The sequence below is a fragment of the Thamnophis sirtalis genome, unplaced genomic scaffold, assembly GCF_051295495.1.
Source record: "Thamnophis sirtalis isolate CommonGarterSnake01/CBP01778 unplaced genomic scaffold, rThaSir2_p1.2 scaffold_4, whole genome shotgun sequence".
NCBI classification, from domain to species: Eukaryota; Metazoa; Chordata; class Lepidosauria; order Squamata; family Natricidae; genus Thamnophis; species Thamnophis sirtalis.
The window spans coordinates 81,330,206-81,349,171 of NW_028261384.1; the positions used below are offsets into that span (position 1 = coordinate 81,330,206).

The window sequence follows — 18,966 nt, forward strand, 5'->3', positions numbered from 1 at the left end:
CGTCACACCTATCCTCCGCGAGCTGCACTGGCTACCCATTAGTCTCCGGACCTGCTTCAAGGTGCTGGTCGTAACCTATAAAGCCCTACATGGCATCGGACCTGGGTACCTGAGACACCGCCTCCTGCCGATTACCTCCCTCAGACCAATTAGATCTCACAGGTTAGGTCTCCTCCGGATTCCATCTGCCAGCCAATGTCGGCTGGCGACTCCCCGGGGGAGAGCCTTCTCTGTTGCAGCTCCAGCCCTCTGGAATGACCTCCCCGTGGAGATCCGGACCCTTACTACCCTCCCGGCCTTCCGCAAAGCCACCAAGTCCTGGCTGCTCCAGCAGGCCGAGGGGCTTTTGAAACATCCAGCCCCACGGAAATTGTGAATGTTGTGTTTTTAAAGTGTTGTCTTTGTCTATTTATCCCCCTTCCCTTGTCTATTGTGAGCCGCCCGGAGTCCTTCGGGAGTGGGCGGCATACAAGACAAATAAATACAAATACAAATACAATTTTGCTTGCTTGGGTGGCCTGTAGTATACACCTATAGCAATAAATTGAATTAATTGAATTGAATTAATTGCCTATAGCAATTAATTGAATAAATGTTGAATGAGAACTACCATTAGATAGATAGACAGATTTTATAGCCCATTCATTAATGATAAAGTCTTCACTTTACTGTATATCCTCATCAATTCAGTATACCAAATTAGAGCAAATCACCTTCATCATATCTGTAAGGTCATTTAAGTGTGGTGGCAGCCATCTAATGATTGCCCCCTCTCCAACCTGTCGGCTAGAACCACCTGACTCATTCCCTGCAAAGCTTTGCCCTAGCAGCAGCAGCCTCCGCTGAACAGGGTCTCATAAGTACAAATACAAAGTGCTAAAATATATTCTACGTAAGTACTAATAAGGCAAAATATCCCATACATTATTATTATTAGAATACACATGAATGTGAAATCACAAATGCCACTTCTTCATCTCTGTTTGGCACATCAATACAATATGTCTGTGCCTCTTTCTAATTGACAAATGGAATTTTGCCAATCATAACAAATGGAAAATTTGTTTGAAAAGTGCTGTCCAAAATAATTTTCATATGGCTTCTGGTGTGCCAATAATCACTGGGACCATTATAGACAATTTATGCTATAATCATTCCAGTTTGATTTTTTTTTAAAAAACCCACAGTTGTATATCAGTCACATGTAAAGTTTTTTGTGTCTCTTATTCTTCCCCACCCTTATTTGGACCTTTTTATACATCTTCCTCAAATAAACTTATTCTTGGTTTTGAACCTAATTTTAGAACACAATTATTGAGAAATAATGGATACTCTTGCTTTTTTAAATTGGATCATTTTCCTAATTTAAATACGTTTGAGAGTGGATCTGTGTTATATACCGTATTTATCGGCGTATAACACGCAGTTTTAAAACTAAAATTGCAAGCTTAAACCCTGCCTGCGTGTTATACGCCGATACTGCGTGTTATACGCCGGGTCCACTGTTCCCTCTAAGGTGCGCGGCCGCGCGGCCGCGCACATGGCAAGAAACCCCCGTGCAGAGGTTTCTAACTCCCGCGCAGAGGTTTCTTTCAAAGCAAACGTGGGGAAGTCCTTTGCAGGCAGCTAGAACTGGCTGCCTGCAAAGGACCTCCCCAAACTTGTTTCAGCGGCAGCTCTCAGCCTGGCGGCAGCGTCACACAGACTGTGGAAGGAGGGGGAGGAGGAGGGAACCAAAGAGAGCTTTTACCGAGTCTGCGCCCCACAGCCAGGACCGTCCTGGCGCCTCCAGCCGCGTTTCTTCCTGCAAAGCCCTTCGGGCAACCCGAGAGTTCCGCTTGACGCCAGAAGGGCTTTGCAGGAAGAAACGCGGCTGGAGGCGCCAGGAAGGAAGGCACTTTATGTTGAAACAGAAAATATTATATAAGGAAGAAAATGGAAATAACTTTTTGCTCAAAGAGGTGTTTTTTCATTTCATATTTGCCTTTTAAGAGGAGTTAATGTTATAATTCATGTTCTAATGTTATAAATTTTAATCCAACATTAAGTTCCGAGCTTCCAAGTCATTTATTTTTAATGAAAAAAATTTTTACTCAAATTTTTGTGTTAAAATGGGGGATGCGTGTTATACGCCGGTGCGTGTTATACGCCGATAAATACGGTATGTCTTTTGCCATCATATCTTCTTTGGGTTTGAATTACAAACCATCTTAAACAATTTTCTCAAAAAAACCTCTCCTTTTTTTCTTTTTTTCTTTTTTGGTAATAGATCCTCCTTTGTGGCATGGAAATATCCAGCACAGGGCAGTTCAGTGACTGACATGGGTTACTTCAGCTTTTTGTTTTCAACTCTTACAGGTAATTGGTACAAATTTACTTCACTCTTAATGTTGCTGGAATGTTTAGAAGACAGATTTCACATAGTATATATTTACTTCCACTTGTTGACTTCACTTGAATTTAGTTATCTGTTCTGTTTCTATTGCATTTTATTCGTATTAGTTCACATGATAAATATAGTCTTTATTGCTCGGAATATTTGGCCAATGCCACTCTTAGTGCTGTCAAGTTCGCCTCATGAGCTTTGGCAGCCAATGTGGTTTCCAGACGCCTGGCTTGGCTTCGACATTGGCAGGCAGATATGTTTAAGACTGTATTTATAGAGAAATATTGAAGAGTTCACAAACCTTTAAATACCATTGTATTTATCTATTTATTAAATTAAGTGAAACATGGAATGTTGGGTTTCTATTTTGTTTGTAAGAACCATATAGAAAAATAATAAGTGTTCACTTTGAATTGTGCTCCTAATAGGATTCTTTATCATCCTTTTCAGGCTTTTCCAGTGAAGAGTTGAGTAATCTTCAGAGCATTAGGGGAAAACCACACATAAACCAAACACCTCTCTCTCCTGTCCAACTCTATTTAACAGATTTTGAACAATTTTCATATCATTGGACTATGGCAGAGGTAAAATTTTCTGTATTGAAAGAGTCTTCCTTAAGTGATTTTCATTTATCCTAAAATGAAATGTTTATGCACTAACTGTTGGAGAGAAATTGATCTGTTTGATGAAGGGGAAATGTGAAATGCAGATATATTTTATATTAATATATTATATATTTATATAATATGTAGTATATTCTAAGCCACCCAATTGTCTTGCAGTGAGATGGTTGGCAAACAAATTTAATAAACAATAATAATAAGAGACAGAAGGGCTAATTTTGGCTGCACGAGACCAAGCCTTAAGAACAAATTCACACAAAGCCAGAACTGAGAAGAAATCAAATGCTACTGCAAAGAAGCTGAAGAAACAGTGAACCACCTGATTAGCTGCTGCAAGAAGATCACATAGACTGAGTACCAAAAAAATGGCATGACAAAGTAGAAACTATGGTGCATTGGAAGATCTGCAGGAAGTACCATTTGCCTACAGAAAGTCATAGAAAATGAAAAAACTAAAGTGCTTCGGGACTTTAGAATTTAAAAAAACAACAACTAGGCATCTTCCACATAATTTGGCAAACTTAACAATTGTAGATAAAAAAGACAAAAAAGTCTGGATAGTGAATGTGGCAATACCTGGAGACAGCAGAATAGAAGAGAAGGAACTGGAAAAGATAACAAAATACAAAGACCTGCAAATAGAAGTAGAACAGTTGTGGCAAAAGAAATCATAGATAGTACTAATTGTAATAATCACTTTGGGTGCAATCTGAAAACAACTGGAGCACCACTTGAACATCATTGATATTGATTGCTTTGCTTGGCATAACTTAGGTCTTGCAACTATAACTTTTAAGACCATCAATCATCTACATCTGCATATCCCAGGTTGTTGGGAAGAACTCGATTGCTAGATAAAATGCCAAATCCAGACTGGACATCAGACTGACTGTGCAATGAATCAAACAACATAGTAATTATATAAAATTTAAAAGGGAAAAGGTATGACATTGCCGTAAGTGCATACCTATGCTGATACATGTGTAACTTTTTGCTAATCGGTTAGCTAAGGTGTGCAGGAAGCACATCACTGTGGGACTTTAATTACCCTGACAGTATCTGGAAGATAAACTCTGGGGAATGGAATGTTAAATTAGTTCATAAAGAACATAGCAAACAACTTAATCATCCAAAAGATAGAAGAATAGAGGAAGGAACCAGAGGATCAACTGTATTGGACTTAATTCTTACTAATAGGGATGAAATGATAGAAGGGATCGATTTGAAAGAATTTTGGGAGAGTGACCTTGTCATTGGAATTCAACATACTGTAGGAACAAGTAATCAAAAAAAGTCAAGAAGGCTAACTTCAACAATCTTAGAGCTTAGGAAGAGGTCTTGGAATGGAAAACAACTCAAGTTGCTTGGGAATCTCTGAAAATTGACATTCTAAAAGTCTAATTTAGCATAGCATCACAGAGGGCTGGTGGTGGAAAAGACAACCCAAATGAAACCATCATGATTTCAATAATTCTCTGATAAACAGAGATACAATAAAAGGGAAACATTAAAAAACAGAAAGAGGGATACAAGTAAAACAGAATACCAGAAAATAGCCCAAATCTGCAAGGAGGAAAGTTAAGACTCAGAGTAAAACAAACTAGCAACAAATGCACCCCCTCACACAAATATCTTTCAATATGTAAAAATAAGAAAACAGTCAAGGAAATGATTAGTCCACTATTAATGGTAGAGGACAGCAACGTAATAATGGCTAGTAGGGAGAAAGCCAAACTGCTTAATTCATTCATTATGCAAAAATAATCCAATCTATTAAAAGCAGTACCACTGAAGACAGAATAGGAATACAAGTCAAAAAACGCATGAAAATGGAAGCGAACACCTATCTACTCTAGAATATATATATATCCAATGGTTATGAAGGAAGCATCAGATGTGATCATAAAACAACTGAATCATATATTTCAAATCTGGAGGAATGTAAAATTACCAGAGGACTGAAAAAATGTGGATGTGTTTTCCATTTTCAAAAAAGAAAAAATGGATCCAGGAAACTACCAACCAATCAGCCTAAGATCAATATCTGAGAAAATCCTGGAAAAGATAAGCATCAGATTTACGAGCACCTAGAAGCAGACAAATCTATACTAGACTCCCAATATGGTTTCTTAAAAACAGATCACACCAGACAAAACTTATTATCTTCCTTGACACAATGTCTATATTAGTGAATCAGGGAAATACTGTGGACATAGTTTACTTAGACTTCAGTAAGCATTTGACAAATTAAACAACAACCTACTATTTCATATAAAATATGGGATAGATAATACTGTTACCAGATGGATTAGCTGACTAACCACACTTGACACATGGTCCTGAATGGAGGTACATCTGTGTAGAGGGAAGCATGCAATAGAGTACATCAAGTTTCTGTTTTGGGCCTGGTGTTCTTCAATATTTTCAGAAATTACCTATGTGAGGGTATTGAACGGGTGCTTATCAAATTTGCAGATAACACCAAGCTTTTTTTGTGTGTGGGGGGGAAGATTGCTAACATTTTGGAAGGTAGACTCATGACACAGAAGGATCTTGATACACTTGAGCATATTTAACAAAATGCAATTCATAGTAAAAAAAGCAAGATTTTACATTTCGGAAGAAAAACCAAATGCATAGATATAGAATTAATGGTTCCTGGCTCAACAGTAGTGACTGATAAGGATATAGATATCCTAGTAGACCACCAATAGCAATAGCAATAGCAGTTAGACTCATAGGGCTTTCAGCCCTCTCTAAGCGGTTTACAGAGTCAGCATATCGCCCCCACAGTCTGGGTCCTCATTTCACCCACCTCGGAAGGATGGAAGGCTGAGTCAACCTTGAGCCGGTGAGATTAGAACCGCTGAACTGCAGATAACAGTCAGCTGCAGTGGCCTTCAGTACTGCACCCTAACCACTGCGCCACCTCGGCTCTTAAATATGAGCCAGCAATATGCTGTAGCTGCAAAAAAAAGTCCTAGGCTGCATTAACAGTTGGATAGTATCAAGATTATGTGAAGTGTTAATACCATTTTATTCTGCGCTGGTTAGGCCACTTTTGGAATATTGGGTTCAGTTCTGGTCACCATGATAGAAAAAAAGATGCTGAGATTCTAGAAAAAATGCTCAAAAGAACAAGGGAGATGGTGGCTAAGCTGTAGAAAGAATAGTTGTTGAAACTGGGTGTTTTTAGTCTAATGAATAGAAGGATTAGGCATGATGTGAGAGCAGTCTTCCAATATTTGAAGGGCTGTCATAGAGAAGAGTGGGTCAACTTATTCTCCAAAGCACCAGAGAATAGAGAAGTAATGAGTGAAAAAATGATTATTAAGGAGAGATTCAATCTAGAATTAAGAATAAAGTTCCTGACAGCGAGAACAATTAATAGGTGAATGCCTATAGAATTGTGAGTTCTCCTTCAGTGGAAGTTTTCAAGAAGAGGTTGGACAACCAGTTTTCTCAAAGGATATATTATCTGTTCCAGTAGGAGTTTGACTAAAACACTTCAAGGTACCTTTCAACCCCATTATTCCTTTTTCTATGTTCTGTGTAATCATCAATATCAAAATCTATATTTGAGTTTTCTCTAAGCTCCTTAAGATGCTTGTTTTGTGATCACTACTGTAAATACATATGTATATCCTCAGATCTATGCATGCTCAATAATTACTTTCTCAGGATACTATTATACACGTTTGATGTTAGTGTTTCAGAAAATGTTAAATCTTTCATAACCTTTTAATCTTTCATTAAATTGACTCTTTAATCAAGAAATTATTTAAGATGAGACATATAGTAAAAATGTGATATCTTTTTGTATAAATTAAATAGGATTATTGTCTACATTGAAAAAGAGATATTTTGTGGTATCTTTTAGCCAAATTTGTACAGATTTCTGGGATTACAGAGGGCCATATGATTGAATAAGATCAGTAACCAAACAGAATTTTGAGATAAATTCCAGCAGTCAAACATTACTGGTCATCTTTCTAAACCATGTCACTATATTGTTTTAAACTTGTAATACCTTTGAAGTTTATATGTGTGTTACAATTTATTTTATAATGGACAGTGGCATTCAGGCAGGAATTATTATTACAAAAAGTGCTTTGTACTTTGTACTGATAGTTCTGGACTTACATTAAATGAACTGTTGTAAGTCAAGAATTACCTGTATAGATTTACCTTTCTTGAATACATTTGGAGTTTGTTATCAGAATGGAAGTGTAAAAAGTTTTATTGCATGAGTTGGTTGTTGCATATTATTGGAAAGCCTGTTTTCTATTGATACCTGCACAGATACAGAAAATTGGTAGTCAGTTTTGTAAAATAATATGAGCAGATGTGAAACTGAAAAATTAAAGCAGAATCTAGCAAAGCAACAATTTTTCAAATTAATAACAACCATATTTTGCTTAAGTGTTTTTAAGTAGTCATGCAACTTACAGCTTTAAATGATATTCAGTATATTATATAATCAAATAACAATTTTGGTGTTAAAATAGGTGGTGAGCCAATGCCTGTCCACTATTCCTTCACGAAGCCAGTGCATTGATGTTTTACAAAGTGGAATATGCAAATATCTGGTAGGTACCAATTTAGAATCAATTTATTGTTATTTACTATTATTAAGTATCTCTAGCTGATGGTTGATTTATTCACTTTATTTAAAATATAGTATAAAAATAGTATATGAATATGTATATGTGTATTTACTTGTAATGTTACATTTTTGTATTTTCTTTTGACCTAGTAAAGTATACTTGCTTATCTGTAATAGTAAGTTTTATATATGAAACTATTTATTTACTGCTGGCTGTTATATAAATGTGTAATCACTATACTGAAATTCTTAACATACTTATCTGTAAAATGTAAACCTGCCTTTGTTTCTAAACATAGCGATATCAAACAAAGTAAAGCAGATTTAAATATAATAATGTAAAATTCTAAACAAATATTTTATTAATAGCAACTAAGATGTCATTCAATCAGTCAGCTAATATAGCAATAGCACTTAGACTTATATACCGTTTCACAGTGCTTTACAGCCCCCTCTTAGCAGTTCATAGAGTCAGCATATTGACCCCAACAAAATGGGTCCTCATTTTACTGACTTTAGAAGGATGGAAGGCGGAGTCAACCATGAGTCAGTTACACCCGAAATGCCAAATTACAGGCAGCTGACAGGCAGCAGATGTAGCCTGCAGTCCCACCATGGCTCTATATAAAAACTTTCCCATAAAGCCACAAAAGTAATAAATAATAAGACCTCCAATGTGGGTCTCCCTTTGTAGAACATTCTACCAAAAATTGTGAGGAACAGTCCCTATCTTGTATTTTATTTTATTTATTTATTTAGAAATAAATTTAGAAATTTCGGAGCAAGTTGGAATGCCAGATTGTAAAACATAATATGATTTGTTAATCTGTTTTAATGTGTGAATTCAACAGAAAGATCAAATTGTACTCACAGAATTCTGAAATGTCCTAAGTACGTTTTGTAACTGATTACTAATCATTGCCATCATTTAAGCCTGGATTGAGGATTATCTACTAACTCTACAGGAAGCAGAGTAATACAAACCAAAGTGAGATGTCTAAGTGGCTCAACTGATCATTTCACCGACATCTATATTATTGGAATTGTTTGTTGACTCAATTTTGAACCAATACATTAATGTAACCTTCTCCTCATTGTGCTGACTGTTCAGCATAGCTCTATCTATAACCTGAACTGGCAAAAGATCAGATATTAAAATGGATGAAAAAGTTTTTATTTATTAAATTTGTCTGCCACCCATCTCTTTGTGAGGCCATATCATTTGGTCCATTCTTTCTTTCTTTGGAATGCATGTAGAGACATCCTAGAGATCAAAGCATGCTATTCCCCCATCTTTTCTTATATGACAAGTGAAATGGGAGCATCAAAATGAAACTGTTTGAAGAGATGGCTTTCTTGGGAAGATAGGGACTGGATAGCAGAAATCATGAACAACTTTGTAATAGTTTTGGTTTCCAAGTTGTCTGAAAAGCAGATGGTCTTTAGTTCCAATGAAGCAAAAAGAGGAATGGGGGAGGGGGGTGAGGTACCTAAAGAACAGCATTAGTTGTAAGTGTGGATACTGAAAGATCAATGATAGTGGATTCCTACAATACTGGGATTTGAATAGTAATTAGTTTTAGGCTATGTTTTGGCCAAAAGCATTTCATGTGACTAAAGAGAAGGGTTGTTAAAATGTTGGTTATTGTTGAATGAGTTTTTAATTTCTAAAACAAGAGATAAAATATAAGAGCTTAAAGGATATTTGAAATTATTTTAGCAGAATTCTTCTCATAAATATAAGACACAAATAAAATACTTGTGCTCAAAGGTTGTGTGAAGAATTATTTAATCTAAAATTATTTTTGTTTCTTAGGTAGGACTGACTGTAATACCTGATAGCACTGCTGGTGCTATTTTATGTGCTCTTAGTAAACTACTGGATCAAGTATATGTCCTTAATGAAAGTGTTTCCAGATTCCTAGCTTCTATGTGTTATAGTCTTCTCTATCTGCTCTTAACAATAGAGAGGGAGGATACAGAACACATTCAGAAGAGGTAAGCTTTTTAATTTTAGATTTTTTCCTTAAAATATTGATACTTTTCAAGCATTGTGTGCATGTGTGTTAGTATATGTTCTTGTTTATTGTAGCTGAAGACTAGTTTAGTTATACAGGTAGCCCTCTGCCTGTTATCACAATTGGACCCAGAAAACTGATCATTGAGTGATATGATTGTTAAACAAGATGCCACTAGACTGTTTTGCTTAGTGATTGTTTTGCAAGATGATCTCTCGAGAGCCAGAGATGGAGGCTATGCGTCCATCCTGGTTCTCCTTGACCTCTCAGCGGCTTTCGATACCATCGACCATGGTATCCTTCTGCGACGACTGCGGGAGGTGGGGGTGGGCGGCACTGTTTTACAGTGGTTCTCCTCCTACCTCTCGGACAGGTCGCAGTCGGTGTTGGTGGGGAGGGAGAGATCGTCCCCGAGGCCCCTAACCTATGGGGTGCCGCAGGGTTCGGTTCTGTCCCCCCTGCTATTTAACATATACATGAAACCGCTGGGTGAGATCATTCGAAGGCACGGGATAAAATACCACCAGTATGCGGACGATACTCAGTTGTATCTGTCCGCCCCGTGCCAACTCAATGAAGCGGTGGACGTGATGAACCGGGGCCTTGAGGCTGTTAAAGACTGGATGAGAGCTAACAAACTGGTACTCAACCCGGAAAAGACCGAGTGGCTGTTGTGTTTCCCTCCCAAAAATTTGGTTAATGTTCCACCAATCAGGCTGGGGGGGCAAAATTTATTCCCCTCAGACAGGGTCCGCAACTTGGGAGTCCTCCTGGATCCACAGCTGAGTTTTGACCACCATTTGTCGGCTGTGACCAGGGGGGCATTTGCCCAGGTTCGCCTGGTGCGCCAGTTGCGGCCCTACCTGAACCGGGAGGCTCTCACAACAGTCACTCGAGCCCTTGTGATCTCTAGGCTGGAATACTGCAATGTGCTCTACATGGGGCTGCCCTTGAAGAGCATCCGGCGACTTCAGCTAGTCCAGAACGCGGCCGCGCGAGTGATCATGGGCGCACCTCGGTTCGCCCATATAACACCAATCCTCCGTGAGCTGCGCTGGCTACCTGTTGATCGTCGGGTGCACTTCAAGGTCTTACTTACCACCTATAAAGCGCTCCATGGTAGTGGATCTGACTATTTGAGAGACCGCCTCCTGCCAATCACCTCCCTGCGTCCCATCAGATCGCACAGAGTAGGCCTCCTCCGAATTCCATCCGCCAGTCAGTGCCGACTGGCGACTACGCGGAGGAGAGCCTTCTCAGTTGCCGCTCCGACATTATGGAACAACCTCCCCGTGGAGATCCGTACCCTCACCACAGTCCAGGCCTTCCGCATAGCACTTAAGAACTGGCTATCCCGTCAGGCCTGGGGATAGGATTACTCTCACCCCGCCCGAATGTTGAGTGAATGTTGTGTTTTATGACTAATTTTTCTTTAAACCACGATTCTTTTCTTTTAAGTCTTGTCTTGCACTCCCTTCCCTTCATTGTTGTAAGCCGCCCTGAGTCCCCTCAGGGAAAAGGGCGGCATATAAATTTTCAATAAATAAATAAATAAATAAAAATAAATCCCAGCTCTCCCAGTTGTGGTTATTAGTGAAGTGCCAGGGAGAGGATACCAAGTTTCCCACCAGACCTGGGGAGAATGATAATGAGAACAATGGCATTCAGTAGCTTTTTCATCAGATTTGAAGTCCTTTGGCATGCTGGAGGAACAGTCCTCAAATCTGGTGAAAGTGCTAGTGAACATCGGCATTCTGGAAAGCTTAGAATGCTGGTGTTTGCTAGCTTTTTCTTTTCCCCTTGGGCTCAGAATGCTGGACTTTACTAGCATTTTTTCCATCTGAATGCTGGCATATTAGAGAGAAAACGTTAGCGAACACCAGTGTTCTGAAAGGCTCACTAGCAGAGACGAAGTCTGTTCCTCCATTGCACAGGAGGATTTCCCCTTCATGCACAGAGGGAAAAAAGAACACCTTGGCATGTGGGGGAATGAACGTCAAATCCAATGTTCCAAGAAAGACTTGCAACCTTCCCTGCTAACTTCTTCATTAATTTTCTAGGGAAGCCAGCAAAGATTGCAAATAACAATCATCTGATTGCAGGGCACTTGGAAACTGCTTGTAAATATGAACAGATTTTCCAGTACCCAAAATATGGTCCTATGACCAAAGAGGTTGGCACAATCCGCAGAAGTACTTATAGGTCATAAAGCACCTGTTTTATGACTGTCTGACTGTGAAGGGTCATTAAATTACCAATTGTAAGTTGAGGACTATCTGTACTGGACTTTGAATTTCTGGTTAAGATTTGTTATTTCCTTTTCTACAATATTTTAAAAGTAATATTACATTTTATGAAATTTACTTTAGTACAATTTTTTAAGCAAAACTTGTGTGTTTTTAATTTAGTAATGATCAATACAATATATTCCACAATTAACTGTGGAGCAGGAAGCCCACCTTTCCCATTTTTAACATAGCTGTAGACAAAATGACTGCATTTTTTTACAATTGTAAATTAATAATAAATTGTCAGCCCCTTGAAGACTGTAAATAAATTATATCTACAAATTATTTATATTTATTTTTATGCATTTATTAAATTTATATGGCTGCCTATCTGATTTGCATATGACTCTGGGTTAAAAATATCATTATAGTACAAGTAATACCTGTGGTTATTTGCCTGGTTTGAAGTTATTCCTTTCTTACTATAAATGTAGCTAAACTTGTGCACATCAACTTTTCCCACCCTTCCTCAATTTTGGTTTCAGGGATGTACTGTGGAGTTCCTGTATCTCAATTCTAAGCACCTCACTTCAAATCTTGAGAGTGATGTTGCAGACTCTTCAAGTGAATCAAGCCTCCCGGGATGAATTGCCTGTTCTTGCTCAGCTTCTTTGTTTGCTAATGCAACACAGGCAGCTTCAGACTCATATGAAGACCAGTGAGTTCCTGGTGAAACAGATTGTCAAAGATATCATGGTAAGAAGCCCATTCTCAGTCACTGGCTGCTGAAGCCAAATTGTTGTCTCGTGGAATTTGAAAGTAACAGTTTTTTCTCATGGTCTTGGTTGATCTTTCAAGCAACTGATCACAAAAAAGGCTGAAAGAACTTGGCCCATTAGTCATTAAAGGATAAAGAGACATTCTTCTCTTCTCTGTATTAAGAATGATAGTGGGCTTTCTCCAAAAATAATTTCCATTCTAACCCCCAATTTCAGTAGGTAAGGACTAGCCATATTTTCTGCTTCCAAACAGGAAATAGCATTGCAATATTCTGTCTTTATTCTTTCCTAGTTTGGATTGAAGCCAAAATTTTCTTCATATTCCATCAGAATTTGTTTTCAAAACTTAACGATGACAGATTGGCAACAAAAGAAGGATCCAGTTGTACTGACTATCAATGATCTGTTGTTAACTTCAATAGTTCAGAATTTAACTGAAGAGTCCTTGGTGCTCTCTGAGCTTGGTTGTTTGCTCAGAAATTTCATTACCCAACTAGGTAACATCTTCAATGCACTGAGGATGTTACTAGTTGGGTAATGAAACATTTGCCATCAAACAGCTATGTTCAGATATCACTAAGGACTCGTCTTTATTATCTTTGCTTAATTCTCCATTTTGGAACCAGTGCAGCTGATAACTGGTATATGAAATCCTTCTCTGAACAGGAAACTATATTTCTGTAAAATAAGAAGCTATAAATAGTTCTTCCACTGTTATCAAGCCCCCCCCCTTCCCATCCTGTCTTTGTTTCTAACATTTGTTAGATCTTAATAAATTCTACAGGCCACAATTAATATTTTTACATTTAGCTTCTAAAATTTTAATGGATTATGATCATTTTTGGTGATCTTGCCATGTCATCTGGAATTTCTTATGACATAAACTCAGAAGAAGTGAATAGGGCAATTCCTATGTTATCTTCTACCACCTGGATCACGTAGTATTCTGGCTTTGCTGTGTAGAAGACTCTAGAAATTAGTGGTTGTCATTGTCTCCTTACAAGTGTGAAAGCTGCCAACTGTGTTAAGAACATAAGAATGTAAATAGTACCTTGCTGGACTGCACAACTGATGCCGCTTTGAGTTCTCACATTGGCCAACTAACTGCAAAAGAAAGCTTACAGATAATCCTTGAAATATGACCATAATGGAGCCTGCCCATTAGGATGGCATATTACCAAAATGGTTAGGTGAAGGGATGGAGGTTATGCCTCCATCCTAGTGCTCCTTGACCTCTCAGCGGCCTTCGATACCATCGACCATGGTATCCTTCTGCGACGACTGCGGGAGGTGGGGGTGGGAGGCACTGTTCTACGGTGGTTCTCCTCTTACCTCTCGGACAGGTCGCAGTTGGTGTTGGTCGGAGGGCAGAGATGGACCCCTAGGCCCCTGAATTATGGGGTGCCGCAGGGTTCGGTCCTGTCCCCCCCTCCTATTTAATATCTACATGAAGCCGCTGGGTGAGATCATTCGACGGAACGGGATAAAATACCACCAGTATGCGGACGATACACAGTTGCATCTGTCCGCCCTGTGCCAACTCAGTGAAGCGGTTGACGTGATGTGCTAGTGCCTCGAGGCTGTTAGGGCCTGGATGGGGGTTAACAAGCTTGTACTCAATCCGGATAAGACCGAGTGGCTGGTGTGTTTCCCTCCTACTAATTGGCCAAGTTTTCCATCTCTCAGGCTGGGGGGTCAAACAGTACGCCCCTCAGACAGGGTTCGCAATTTGGGAGTCCTCCTGGACCCACAGCTGACTTTCGAACACCACCTGTCGGCTGTGACCAGGGGGGCATTTGCCCAGGTTCGCCTGGTGCACCAGTTGCGTCCCTACCTGAACCGGGAGGCCCTCACAACAGTCACTCATGCCCTTGTGACCTCTAGACTGGACTACTGCAACGTGCTCTACATGGGGCAGCCCTTGAAGAGCATTCGGAGACTTCAGCTTGTCCAGAATGCAGCCGCGCGAGCGATCGTGGGTGTACCTCGGTTCACCCACGTAACACCTATCCTCCGCGAGCTGCACTGGCTGCCTATTGGTCTTCGGATACGCTTCAAGGCGCTAGTCGTCACTTATAAATCCCTTCATGGTATTGGACCTGGGTACTTGAGAGACCGCCTGCTGCCAATTGCCTCCAATAGACCGATCAGATCCCACAGATTAGACCTCCTCCGAATTCCATCCGCCGGCCAATGCTGACTGGCGACTACCCGGAGGAGAGCCTTCTCTGTGGCTGCTCCGACCCTCTGGAACGAGCTCCCCGTGGAGATTCGAACCCTCACCAGCCTCCAGGCCTTCCGCAAAGCCCTTAAAACCTGGCTGTTCCGACAGGCCTGGGGCTAAAGAGCTTTTGCCCCCCTCCTCGAATGGTATGGTTGTTGTGTGTTTTAAATTGTGTATTGTTATGTTCGTCTTTTTATCCCGTTTGTACCCCCTTCCCTGACCGAATTGTGAGCTGCCCTGAGTCCCCTTCGGGGAAAAGGGCAGCATATAAATGAAATAAATCCTAAATCCTAATCCTAATTTCACCTAACAATTTCCCCATTCCAACTCTCTTTAATGAATCTAACAAACCTGCATGATGCCTCAGGGTGGGGGAGATCATTGGAAGCCTAGCACAGGCCCAAGCCCACCTGCTCTGGCCCTCCTGACACATCCTCTGAGATGCCACTGCTCTACTTTCTATGCCTTGGGTACACACAAGCCTTTTCCCACTTCCCCCAGGTCCTCCTCACCCAGATCTTAGGCCTGTTTCCCATCCCATTGGCCAAAGGCCCTCCTCCTCACTTAGCATATGAAAACCTCTGAGGCCTTCTAGCCACTGGAATGGATTGCTTCTTTGCGCAGCTATATGGTGGGATTTCTGAAACCACTCCAGTTTGTCTTGCCCACAAAATTGCAGTTGATTCAGGTCACTATCATGTGGCCTGGGGACAAACTGCTTTTTCTGCTACCTTAACAAGGTTTACAGTACTGCAGAAACTTTTTGCAGCATTCAGAAGGATGCTTTCAGTTGATTTCTGGGTATACTTTAAAATGCTGGTTCCCCATTATGTCTTGACACTGGATATGTGTAAGAGAACCTACCATATTTTTCCAAGTATAAGACGCTCCTAAGTTTAAGATGCACCTAAATTTGGGGGAAGAAAACAAGGGGAAAAAATCTGCCTCTGCCTCCCAGCAATTTGCCTCCTTGCCACAAACAGCACAGACAATATACACTGTTTGTGGTATTTCAAACTATACTTGTACAGAAGCTGTTAAAATTGGTGTGGCTTTCTGGAAGTATATATTGTTCTCTGCTATTTAAAAGAAGATGCAATAGCACTGGGCCTCTTCAGATCAAGCATTTATTTTAAAAAGTGTCTTCATTTTGTTAGGTTGTCTACAGCAATGATAAAGCAGTCTTTAAAAAATAAGTCTAATAATTTGAACATTCTATAGGCATTTATAGTTATTGACTTATCTCCTTGCAGCAAATAGCCAGGACCAATTTAGTCAGATTAGCACAAGGAAAAAAAATCTGCCTCTGCCTCCCAGAAATTTGTCTCCTTGCAGCAAACAACCCATTTAATTTTCAATTTCAGTTTCAGGACTGATGATCAGCTGTTTCAGGCTGCAGGGATTGCTATAACCTATTGCTACCTCCACAAGCCTCATTTTCCCTGTTTGCTACAAGGAGGCAGAGGCCAAAGGGTGGGCGGGTGGGACTACATTCAGTGTATAAGACACACGCAAATTTTCACCCTCTTTTATGAGGGGGGGGAGAGAAAGTGCCTCTTATACGAAAAATACAGTACTCTTATCCAAATCAATCTGATCTGTTGGGTTATCCAAAGAGATACTGCTTCTACTATTTTGCTTTCAGGGGGTAAAGAGTGAAACTAGGAAACCCTATTTTTCAGGGCCAACAATCTGGAATAGTCTCCAAGCAGAGATCAGATTTATTAATTCTTTGATGGCCTTCAAGACTCAAAAACAGAGAAATTTGGGAAAGCATTCTAGTCAGATAGTGAGGCCTGCCCCCTGCCCCCCCTCCCATTGTGACTTCCGGGTTGGTGCAGGTCTTCCAGGCCCAAAATGGGGCAGGGGTATGCATGCTTTTGGCACGCGACGACAAAAAGGTTAGCCATCACTGGTGGTGTCATTAAGCAAATCCAATCTCCCATACTGACTGTGTTTGTCTGAAGCCTGATGGAAAGTTGCAAATGGTGATTGTGTGGGTCCAAAATGCTGCAATTGTTGTTCATTCATGTTGGCTGCCAAGTACCTGAAATTTGATCATGTGATTACAGGATGCTACTATTGTTGTGTGAGTCATTTATTTTGTCAGATTGCCATAAAACCAATTCTGCCCAGTTTTGCTGCGCTTTGATAGCAGCCTGACATAAAATATAGGGAGGGGAAAAGGGAAGATAGGGAGGAGGGATGACAGGAACCAGAGGTGCCATCCAAAGACAATGGCTGAAAATCCAAGGTAGAAGCCTGGGAATGGAAGGCGAAATGAGCATCCAAAGAGCACTAAAATGTGGAACTGTTACTAAGACACCAAATTTGAACCTTATTGGACACCACCATGCTGTTCAAAGGGGGGGGGGCTGCGAGAAGGGAAAATGAGGATTACATGGGAAATTCTCAGATCTGCCTTTGTTACACTATAACTGCTGGTACTTGGCTTCAGTAAAAGTATAACCTTCACTATAAATTGAATCAAGGGTCTTTCTTTCCTGGATATGCAAGCTGGGACAGATCTGACATAGTATTGTCATAAATTCAAATAAATTGTTATTTTGCATTGTTAAATAAATTGTCGTAAGCCAAGGACTACCTGTATCTTACATTTGTATCTACGCAAATTATAGATAAGAGAAACACTTTCTCTTTTCTATTTCTCTTTTCTCTTTCAAGTAATTATGTTTTTTTATTCACAGGTCTTGAAAAGTGATGAAGCTCAAGAGCAGTGGTTGACAGACCTCCATTACAATTTTAATATATATTTAGCCACTCATTCTCCAGGATCTGGGGTAGTCAATACACTATATTAAAGAAAATATTTGGTTGGAATCTCTTGTATAAATAAAAAGTCCTTTTTGTGGAAATTAAAAATGCATTTTATACAATCTCTGATTTGTGTAAAAAATGTTGCTCTTTACATTTGATATTAACATTTAAAAGTTACCTGATATAAAATGAAGTAATACAATAGCTTAAAGCAAACAAACAATCTTATGCAAATGTTGAGAAACATCGAGAAATTTTACTTACTGTGAAGAACAGGGAACAATTTAGTTGTTGCTATTAAGTTGGTATACCTGAGTCTCAGCATTATATTGCTTAATATGTTAAAAAAATATAGATCATTTAAATAAAAATACTGATAAAACTACTATTAAAGATACTTTAAAATGTCCATGTCCCTTCTTATATAGGAGTCTTATTTTCATGCTTGCATCTGGTGTGTTTTGCTTTCATTATTGTGGCAGGTTTCATATTATATGAAAAATGTTTACATTTCCCTGGATTTTCTGATAAGCAAATATCCTGCAATCCGCCTGCTGTAAGAGAAGCATAAATGTATTAGTGCTTTTGTTCAGTGAAGACTCAAGATAGTTGGTTTTCTTTCTTTATTAAACATTTAAAAAAATCTAACTTCAAAATTCTGTCTTACGTAATTGAAGGTCATTAAATGGCAAATATACTCTTAAATTTTTAGAGGATTCCTGTATCTATAGCTGGCAGCTATTATCTCTACTGTGTTCTATGATATACTTTAGCTGTACCAATTTTATAAAAATCTGCTTACATAAATCTGTTGCTTTTAAAAAGACCATTCTTGTTTTGTCCATTGACAGGTATTACAAAAGGGAAAACAAGGAATAACTTCAAAATTGGTACAGTGGTACTTAGAAATTTGTGACCTTTTTTGAATTTTCAGTGTTTCAGCATAAACATGACATAAAATGTGATCTATCAAAAATACACTTGTTCATTTATTTAGGAAAATGATCCAAAACTACATATTTGTGTGTGGGGGAAAAAGATGAACCTCTAGGGTTATTTGTTCATTTGAAAGTGGGTGTTTCCATCAATGAGATAAAAATTGGGTGTGAATGTGAGAAGCCCTACCTTATCTGAAGAACAGAATTTTGGGTATTTGTATCAAAGTCTGATCTTCACAACAGGATATGTGGAAGGATCTTATTGCTCAAAAAGGATTTATGTAAACCTGAAAAATCCGGAAAAGTTTACAAAATGTTTGGACTGTATCAGTCCATTGTCAAAGTAGTTTTGCATTCTGTTCCTAGGCCATGCGTCCTTGGGTATT

The 18,966-nt window shown here is 39.3% G+C and overlaps 2 protein-coding genes across 6 annotated transcripts in view; one reads left to right on the forward strand and one right to left on the reverse strand.

The window, feature by feature from the left end:
• The window catches only part of TEX10 (testis expressed 10), a 48,798-nt gene extending 30,500 nt beyond the window's left edge, over positions 1-18,298 (forward strand). For both annotated transcript variants that reach the window (XM_014052418.2, XM_014052417.2), the window contains exons 10-15: positions 2,270-2,358; positions 2,837-2,970; positions 7,518-7,598; positions 9,432-9,613; positions 12,407-12,617; positions 17,573-18,298. In XM_014052418.2, the coding sequence (XP_013907893.2) occupies positions 2,270-2,358; positions 2,837-2,970; positions 7,518-7,598; positions 9,432-9,613; positions 12,407-12,617; positions 17,573-17,686 (811 nt within the window). In that variant the 3' untranslated portion in view covers positions 17,687-18,298. The remainder of the gene's footprint in view (positions 1-2,269; positions 2,359-2,836; positions 2,971-7,517; positions 7,599-9,431; positions 9,614-12,406; positions 12,618-17,572) is intronic.
• The window catches only part of INVS (inversin), an 89,514-nt gene continuing 88,610 nt past the window's right edge, over positions 18,063-18,966 (reverse strand). For 2 of the 4 annotated variants that reach the window (XM_087713184.1, XM_087713183.1), the window contains one exon: positions 18,063-18,196. In XM_087713184.1, coding sequence (XP_087569310.1) covers positions 18,063-18,196 — 134 coding nt within the window. The remainder of the gene's footprint in view (positions 18,197-18,966) is intronic. The other 2 variants (XM_087713182.1, XM_087713185.1) reach the window with 2 other exon arrangements.